Below are 9,565 nucleotides of genomic sequence, written 5' to 3'. Positions count from 1 at the left end.
CTTGGTTAGGAATGAGCGCCAACCCCTGGCTAATAGAAGTGTTCAGGTCTAGAGGGCCAAAAACTTCTAGATGAGCTGCATTATCGAGGTTCTCCATTATGTCGGCGAACCACCCGGACAATAAATCTGCTTTACAATGATTATTTCCGGAGCCTGTGGCTCCGACCTATTCTGTCGAAAGGTTGAAGGGAAAACTCAAATTTGGGTGAGCCATTTCGATTCTGAAAACTTGACGTAAAGAAAACCAAACTTGTTGAAATCAATTGAAAGACTATCCACACTCATCGCACCAATTTTTGAGTGATATTTTTCTTGTGTTTTATTGATGGGAGCATTCAGGTATTTATACATGCTATTACAACTCATGATATGACTCTACTATTTTGTCTTGACTCCACTGCTCCTAGTACTGGCATTCTCTATAGACTTTAGGCCTACTAGACATATGTCTAGGTTGCCTACGAAGCACACAGTCCTTTCTGTTTCTAGGATTGACACTCTAAGTAGGCTTCGGGTATGCTGGACAGATGTCTAAGTTACCTACAAAGCGCACGTTCCTTTTTGCGAACCCCTAGGGTATATGCGAACTAAGACCGTGGCCTTTCCTTGGTTCTTATGAGTTGGGGTCGCGAATCCCCTTATGAGCTGGGTCCGCGACCTCGCCTCGCTATCCTCTCATAGTTCGCTTTGCGCTCAATCGTCTAGTGGGTCCTATCCGAATTACAGGTAAATGACTCGGATCCTATCAAGGACTTGGGTTAGTGTTCACTAGTATATAACAATAGTAATAATTAAACTAAAAATGTTTTAAGATGATTGCTTCACTTATAAAATTCAACATATATAGCTTTTATTATAGTGTAGTATAGAATATAATAAATCATATGCTTACCAAAATTTTAAAAAAATTATGGTTGTCACACTCACAATATAGGTGAAATTTTATATAAATGTATATTTATAAAAATATGATATAAATAACAAATGATGATTTGATTGAAAGATAAAATAAAAATATTAAAATTGATAGATATTTGGGTTTAAATTTTATGGGCTTATATTTTTTTCAATTCTTCTATATAAAAGATATAGGAAGTGTTAGATAAATAAGGTTTTGGATTTTTTTAACTGATTTGGGTATAAATAGAGAATTGGGTAGTTAAACCCTCTAATTATAGTGTTCGGTGAATAGAAGTTTATAAGAACTTGTTGAGTTAAAACCTCTAAAATAAAAAACGTAGGGATAGGCAACGTTTTTGACAGCTAATTGGGAATGAGATATGTGAAATGACATATCTGTTCATGCTTACTAAAAAATTATTCCCTTTGCCACATACTCTCAAACTTAATAGAGGTGCCAAGATATCAATAGTCTCTATCCTCTCATTTTCACTTTCACCTCCAAAATTTAAACTAAAGCTTATATAAAACATTTAGTTTATAATTTTTTTTAAAAAATTTCGTATAATTATTTATAATTAAATCTAATTAAATAAAAAGACAGCCCCCAAAGCTTGATTTTATTTTTAGTATAATAATAATTCTGTGGTTAGCATGATTAGAGAAAAAAAAATCAATGCAGTGGGGCCCAACTTTTGCAGTAAGAGAGGACTTCAAGGTGTATAAAGTCCGAGGCTTTGTTTGATTGAAATGCAGGCAGGTATCAGGTGAGTGGTTTGTTGATTTAGAGAAGATGGAGGCTAAATCGTTGTGGGTATTACTCACTACACTTCTGTTCATCATACAAGGGTGGCGACAGACTGAGGGGTGCTTGGAGCAGGAGAGAATTGCTCTCTTCCAACTCAAATCTTTCTTCAATGGCAATTACTCTTTGAAAGACTGGGTGAATGTAAAGGGTTCGAATTGTTGTGAATGGGAAGGAGTTGAGTGCAACATCACTACTGAACGAGTAATAGGTCTCTATCTTAATTTCGCACGTCAATGGGATAACCGTGAATGGATATCAAATCCATATGGGTATCTCAATGTCTCTTTATTTCTTCCATTTGAGGAACTGAAGAGCCTTGAGTTGAGTGGAAATGAAATTGCAGATCTTGTAGATAACCAAGGTTGGTTGCTTTTCATCTCTTCGATGACCGATTAATCCTTGAAATTTAATTTAACGTTTAATAATTAATTTGTTCCTTTTATTTTTCTAAATTAAGACACTCATTATCAATAACTTTTTCTTGCATGCAGTATCTGTATCATCTGCTTTCAACAACTTAGAAATTCTTGTATTAACTCAGAATTACTTCAATGATAGTATCCTATCAAGTAAGCTTCCTTCTCTCAAATTCTATCAAACTAATTGTAAGTTTATGCAAAATTAAAAAAATAATAATAAAATGAAAGAGTATATGGTTTGATCATACCAACTTACAATTGACTGCTAAATTCTCTATTAATTATTTCATAATACGGTTATTAAACTTTTTAACTAATTTTATTTGACAGACAATATGTTGAAATAAACAAATTGTTTCCCTTATGTTAATTAAAAGTTTGCATATATTTAAACAAGTTAAAGCATATATGTACTTAATGAGAATTGTGATTCTATGTTATTCTTATCCTTTTCAAATAAGAGAATGATAAATTAAAATTTTCCTTTTATTAAAAATACTTATATAAAAATCCTTGAATATTAGATACAAGTAATTGCCACTTTTATATTAAAAGATTAAAATTAATTTTTTTAATGTGAATAAGCCTAGATATGTGTTGATATTTGATATATTTCATTGTTCTTGGATAGAATTGAAGAGTTTGACAAACTTGAAGACGTTAGAATTAAACTTCAATAGTATCAAAAGCCTCCGACACTTTCAAGGTATATCTAAATTTGATGTTCTATATACAATCAACTAAGTCTTCAAGGCGTTTACCTATAAAAGTATATTTATGAATAAATCAAAGATGAAATTGAGATACAAATAATCATTCTTGGATATTATACAAACAAATTTTCCTTAGAATTATTCGACTTAAATCTTTTATAGGTGAGAAAGTGCAACCGATGATGAATATAGAAGTGCTTAATTTGGATTATAATTTCTTGAACAACAATGATCTGGCATATCTCAAGGGGTTATCAAGTTTAAAGTCCTTGAGTATTGGGGGAAATCAATTGGAAGGGGCAGCAGGTATTACAGGTATGTAAAATTTCATAAAATTAAAATAATAAGCTAAATTTGGAGTTCATTTTTTGGTAGTAAAATAAAGGCATAATGATTTTTTTGTTCCTTCAATTTTATAAAAAAATTTATTTTAGCATTTAATTTAATTTTTCACCTCTTTAATCTTTAAACTTGTATTTTTATCAAATCACCCTAAAATGGATAAAAAGTTTAACGTTTAATAACTTTGTTAATGTAGGTTACATGTTGATTTCCACGTAGATTACACATAAACATTTAATTAATTTTTTAAAATAAATATTTTTTCTCTTTAATATATAAAGTAAAATATATGTACCACAATAATAGTATTTCAATTTCAATTTTTTTCTATGTCTTTTAAATTCTTTTAGTAATAAATTAAAAATTGTATTTAATTAATACAAACCATCAATCTAAGCAACGCATTGGAAAGAAACTAGTTAATATATATAATCAGCTTTGTAGATGTGGAATTAATTATTTTATCTACTATAATAGCAACATACAATACATTCTTTATTAAATTAGTTCCTTATAATAATCTGTTGTCTCAAATTTTAGCACAATTAGTTCTATTTTTAAGTGAACTAAAATTAACAAATTTTAATTAAGATATTATTTCAATAAATTGTTTAAATTTTATATAAAAATATATTAATCATATTTTACTAATGAAAATAGTTTTTATAAATGGAGTTACATTAGTAAATTTTATTAAAGACACAATCTAAATCTCGTTAATAAATATTTTTATTAATATATATAGTTTTTAATTTAAAATTTTTAAAATTTAAATATGACCACTTATCTATAACATCCAATATTTTACAGACAAATAGAGTTGTTATATAAAATTTGAATATAACTGAATTTTTGTAATGATTACTTTATTGGACTAACAAAAAAAAGCATTCAATTGATTTGGATAGTATTGAATAATTTGACAAAGCTAAACAAGTTGGATTTGAGTGACAATAAAATTGACAGCCTCCAGTCTTCCCATGGTACGTGTCGATATGTTTTACTTTATCATATTCTTACATATACATACCAATATCTCATTTAATATTCCATTAGTAGTAAATTTGCTTATCTAAATGCTTTGTAGATGGTGAGAGGCCACTTAATTTGACCAATTTAGAAGAGCTTAATTTGGATGAAAACTCCTTCACGAACAACTTATTGGCACAGCTAAGTGGGTTTTCTAATCTAAAGTCATCGAGTATACGGAATAATCAGCTTAAAGGATCAATAAATATTAAAGGTGGAAATACTTAACATATTTAATCTTCCTTTAAACAAAACAAATTATTTATTGAATTATTGCATTTATTCGTGTGATTTAAATTTAAATTTTATTTGCCAATTTTTACAGAATTATTAGATACTTTAAGCAACTTAGAGGAGTTGGACATGAGTGGAAATGAGGTGAAGGAATTTGTGCCCATAAAGAATAAAGGTATTTGTATCAACTAAAAAAAGTCACACTTATTGTTTGCCATTAGATATCTAATGAACTGATACCAACCACTAATTTGACTCTCAGAAAATGGAAGTTTAGGAAAGCTAAAGGTTGCTAACTTAAACGGGGTGTTCAACAATGGAGCTGCTTCTCTAATACAACTCTTGGAGACATTCTCATCTGTTAATACCATACATTTGAGAGGCAATTACTTTAATGACACTTTTTCTACTCAAGGTAAAATATATGTACGTGTGAATATATAGTTTTAAAAATATTATTTACTTAACATCAATCATCTAAATAACTCTTATAAATTTGTAAAGATCAATTGCATGTGCCAAGCAAAATAGAGGAATTAGTACTAGATCGATCATCTCTCAACAACAACATTTTTCAAAGCATTGGTGTATTGGCTTCTCTTAAAATTTTGTCTTTGAGTGGTTGTGGGCTGTCTGGGACATTACCTACCCAAGGTAAATTAATAATTATGACATAATTATTTAGACAATCTCTTGATTAATTATTTTTTATCCTCCTAGAATATTTAAATAATTTGAACAAATTTATTTTACAGGATGGTGTGATTTACGAAAATTTGAGGTGTTGGATCTTAGTGAAAATGCTCTTAAAGGAACCCTCCCTTCATGTTTGGCTAACTTGTCATCACTTCATTATTTGGATATTTCCGGTAATCAATTCGTCGGGAAAGGCGCCTCCACTGCCTTAGCCAATCTCACTTTGCTTAGATTCATTTCTCTTTCACGAAACCTATTCGAAGTTCCTTCCATTTTCATATCATTTGCCAACCATTCACACCTCAAAGTACTCTCCAGCAATCAAAACAAGTTAGTCGAAGAGCCTACCATTCCAACATGGGTCCCAAAGTTCCAACTAAAAGCCTTTCGTTTGTCAAACTGCACAACAAATGAACTCCATATTGAAATTCCGAAATTCCTCTATTACCAAAATAACCTGAGTATTATTGATCTTTCATATAATAATTTTGAAGGGAAGGTTCCTTTTTGGTTGTTAGAGAACAATACAAGAATGGAAGCATTTTTAATGAAGGGTAACTCTTTTATTGGCCATCTCAATCTTCCATCTCATCCGAATCCAAAGATATCCTTTGTTGATATATCTGACAACAAAATACAAGGTCCAATTCCAGTAAACATTTGTTCAATCTTTCCACAACTAAATGGGTTAAACCTCGCAGGCAATTCCTTTCAAGGTAATATTCCTCCTTGTCTGGGTAGTTTGACCACTTCAAATTTATTATTAGATCTGTCACATAATTAGTTATCTGGAGGAATACCAGAAATGTTAGCTCAAAGTGACTCGTTGAGGTTTCTTAGGCTATCAAATAATCATCTAAGTGGGAAGATAACCCCAACGATCTTTTTCTCAACTTCATTACGATTGTTATATTTAGATGGCAATAACTTTGAAGGAAATATACCTAGCATTGATATCTCAGCTTTCCCTGTGTATTCCCTTATTGATATGGATTTAAGTAACAACAATTTGTCCGGAAAGCTCCCAAGATGGATATGGAACGTGTCAAATTTAAATGCATTGGCATTATCCAACAATCAGCTCAAGGGTCTCATTCCAATGGAATTGTGCTATTTGGATTCCCTTAGAATTTTGGACCTTTCAGAAAATAATTTTTCTGGCCCAATACCATCTTGCTTCGGTGCACAATCTATCATACATCTCTATTTGAGCAAAAATAGATTAAGTGGAACCTTGACAAATGCATTCTTTAATAGCTCTTCCTTGGTGACTTTAGATCTTAGTGAAAACCAATTGAATGGAGAAATTCCATACCAGATTGGAACTCTTTCTGCTTTGAGTGTCCTCCTTCTAAAAGCCAATTATTTTATTGGAGAAATTCCCATTGAGATATGTAAATTGTATTCTTTAAGTATAATTGATCTTTCTCAAAATAAGCTTTTTGGTCTGATACCTTCTTGTTTGAGTCGTTTAACTCTTGAGCCAAACGATAAAAAATATTCAACAAAGACTTATTGGGAGGACTTTGGAGGAATCTTTGAGCCGGGTAATTACTTTGGAATGACTGAATTTGAATTTTTCACTTTAAGAGGAAGCGAATCATTCTATGTAGATTTTGAAATTGAGAATCAAATGGAAGAAAAGGTGGAATATACAACAAAAAAAGCATTTTGCACATACAAGGGAAACATTCTTGAATACATGTCGGAAATTGATTTATCATGCAATAGATTAACAGGTGAAATCCCCATAGAGATTGGAAATTTGAGTGAAATTCGATCACTAAACTTGTCACACAACAATTTGACTGGACATATACCGTCAACATTCTCAAAGCTTAAGCAAATTGAGAGTCTGGACCTTTCTCACAACAACCTAATTGGAAGAATCCCTGCTCAATTGACGGAGTTGTACACCTTAGCAGTCTTCAATGTGTCATACAATAACTTGTCAGGGAGTATTCCGTCTCCAAAAGCTCAATTTGGAACCTTTGATGAAAGCAGTTATGTGGTGAATCCTTTTCTCTGCGGGCATCTGCTGCATAAAAATTGCAGTGACCTTGATTCACCTTCAACAACAGCACCAAGTACATCAAACGATGAAGAAAAAAGTGGTTTGATGGACATGTATATTTTCTGGGTGACCTTTTTTGTTTCTTATGTAATTGTGTTGTTGGTTATTGTTCTCATCCTGTATATAAATCCTTATTGGCGACAAGCATGGTTTTCTTTTGTTGAACACTGCATCAAGACCTGCCAGTATCTTATTGAGGACTATCTTCTGCGATTTTCCATCTTCAAAAGGAGTGGGTAGCCTTGTGCTTTGGTGGTTTACATTTGTATGTGTTGGTGTTAGACACACTTTATTCGGATGAAGTATGAACTTCAATCTAGACTTTAACAGCAATGTAATGTTTCTGAATAAAGAATGAACAAAAAATGCTTGTTTTTCAAGCTTTGAGCTTTAAGCAGGAATAGAAACAGAATTTAGAAAGCAAAAAAAAAAAAATAGAGCATATGGAAGGAAAATCTGATGATTTAATTCAAAAAGAAACACTAGAATAAAGCCATTACATATACCAGACATTGGTTGGTCAAAATCAATAAATTCATCACCTAAACACTATCTAACTCCACTTAATACATTGGAACTAGGTGATACTAATTTGTACACTTGAACAAAGCTGGTAACCAGCTCTATTACCATCAAGTTACATCAATTGTCATCCAAAACATAATTCAAAAAGAAATAAATTACAAGACATTATTAAAAAGTAACTAAATGAAACTAAGATGGAAACAGTAGCATTAACATATTCAGTTGCACGTATTTCATCCGGAAGACTTATGTGCATGAATTTGCATGAGCTGCATGGAGGCTAACTTCAACACTCCTCCTTGGTTTTTATGCTGCAAACTCCCATTAACTCTCACAATTTAATGAATATTGATGTACTAAGAGGTTTTGTGAAAATGTCAGCAACTTGATCCTCAGAATTGCAATAAATCAGCTCAACTTCTCGAGCTTGTTCCATCTCTCTAACAAAATGAAACTTTATGTTGAAGTGTTTTGTTCTTCCTTGGAAGATAGGATTCTTTGCAATTGCAACAGCAGATTAATTGTCACATATGATCCATATTGCTTCTTCTTGATGTAAGTTGAGGTCATCTAAGATCTTCCTTAGCCATATGGCTTGATTTACAGCCCCAACAGCTGCTACATATTCAGCTTCAGCAGTGGACTGAGCAACCACACTTTGTTTCTTTGAACTCCAGTAAAAGATAGTTGAGCCAAGGGTGAAGACATACCCTGATGTGCTTTTCATGTCATCTATTGAACCTCCCCAGTCACTGCCTGTGTATCCAAAAAGTTTCAAACTTTCAGCCTTGTTAAATAGCATTCCATGGCTTAAAGTACCCTTGATGTATCTAAGCACTCGTTTGGCAGCTTGAAAGTACTTCTCATTGCAACAATGCATGAATCTTGAGAGTAAACTGACAGCAAACATAATGTCTGGTCTAGTGGCAGTTAAATAAAACAAACAACCAACCGAGCTTCTATAAACAGATTCATTTACTTGCTCAAAATTGCCATGGCTCGATAGTTTCTCTCCTATAGCAATTGGAGTACTTGTAGCCTTGCAATTTTGCATTGAGAACTTGTTCAGTATCTTCATGGAAAACGTTCTTTGACTTAGAAAGATTTCTCCTTGAGTTTGAGTCACTTACATGCCAAGGAAATAAGTCATCCTTCCTAAATCAGACATTTCAAACTCCTGTTCCATCTTGGCTTTGAAGTCAGCCAACATTGCTTGGTCTCCTCCTGTGACCAAAAGATTATCAACATATAGAGACACAATGAGCTGTGTTTCAGCTCCTTTCTTCTTAACATACAATGTTGGCTCACTAAGGCTTTTTTGAAATCCCAAACTGAGCAGGTAGTTGTCAATTCTGCTATACCAGGCCCTTGGTGCCTGTTTTAAGCCATACAAGGCTTTCTTGAGCCTGTAGACCATGTCTTCCTTGTCTGTCACTTTGAAGCCTTGAGGTTGCTCCACATAGATTTTTTCTTCAAGAAAACCATTGAAGAATGCTGACTTTACATCAAGTTGGTGGATTTTCCACTCCATCTGAGCTGTCAAGGCAACTAGCAGCCTGATGGTGTCTAGCCTAGCCACTAGTACAAAGGTTTTCAAATAGTCCAGGCCATACTTTTGGCTAAACCCCTTTACAATCAACCTTACTTGAAGTTTGTTTAGGCTTCCATCAATATTATGCTTGGCTCTATAGACCTATTTTACCCCAATGACTTTCCTATTGGCTGGTCTTGCAACTAACTCCCAAGTCTGGTTCTTCTCAATCATAGTAATTTCATCAGCCATAGCCTGTTTCCAGCCTTGGTGTCCCTCAGCCTCTTCAAAACT

General features: G+C 32.7%; 3 protein-coding genes across 6 annotated transcripts; 2 read left to right on the top strand and 1 right to left on the bottom strand.

The window, feature by feature from the left end:
• The first annotated feature begins 1,594 nt into the window (after positions 1-1,594).
• LOC108465864 (receptor-like protein 13) lies at positions 1,595-6,578 on the top strand. Of its 4 annotated transcripts, XM_053031893.1 has the most exons (10): positions 1,598-2,069; positions 2,200-2,277; positions 2,759-2,833; positions 3,003-3,155; positions 4,091-4,165; positions 4,270-4,425; positions 4,537-4,620; positions 4,708-4,860; positions 4,950-5,099; positions 5,201-6,578. In XM_053031893.1, exons 1-10 carry the CDS (start codon positions 1,694-1,696, stop codon positions 5,923-5,925), a joined length of 2,025 nt encoding a protein of 674 aa, XP_052887853.1. In that variant the 5' UTR covers positions 1,598-1,693; the 3' UTR covers positions 5,926-6,578. The 4 variants fall into 4 exon arrangements, with proteins under 4 accessions (XP_052887854.1, XP_052887853.1, XP_052887855.1 ...); XM_053031894.1 differs by lacking the exon at positions 2,759-2,833 and having other exon boundaries at positions 1,595-2,069; XM_053031895.1 differs by lacking the exon at positions 4,091-4,165.
• Positions 5,947-7,595, top strand: LOC128296542 (receptor-like protein 15). The gene has a single exon (XM_053031897.1). The coding sequence runs from the start codon at positions 5,947-5,949 to the stop codon at positions 7,453-7,455; it is 1,509 nt and encodes a 502-aa protein (XP_052887857.1). The 3' UTR covers positions 7,456-7,595.
• A 662-nt stretch (positions 7,596-8,257) lies between these two features.
• LOC128296666 (secreted RxLR effector protein 161-like) lies at positions 8,258-8,818 on the bottom strand. The gene has a single exon (XM_053032114.1). The coding sequence runs from the start codon at positions 8,816-8,818 to the stop codon at positions 8,258-8,260; it is 561 nt and encodes a 186-aa protein (XP_052888074.1).
• Positions 8,819-9,565: the final 747 nt, after the last annotated feature.

The sequence above is a fragment of the Gossypium arboreum genome, chromosome 8, assembly GCF_025698485.1.
Source record: "Gossypium arboreum isolate Shixiya-1 chromosome 8, ASM2569848v2, whole genome shotgun sequence".
In the NCBI taxonomy this organism is placed as follows: Eukaryota; Viridiplantae; Streptophyta; class Magnoliopsida; order Malvales; family Malvaceae; genus Gossypium; species Gossypium arboreum.
The sequence above is the reverse complement of the archived record's forward strand: the minus strand, read 5'-3'. Positions and strand labels throughout refer to the sequence as shown.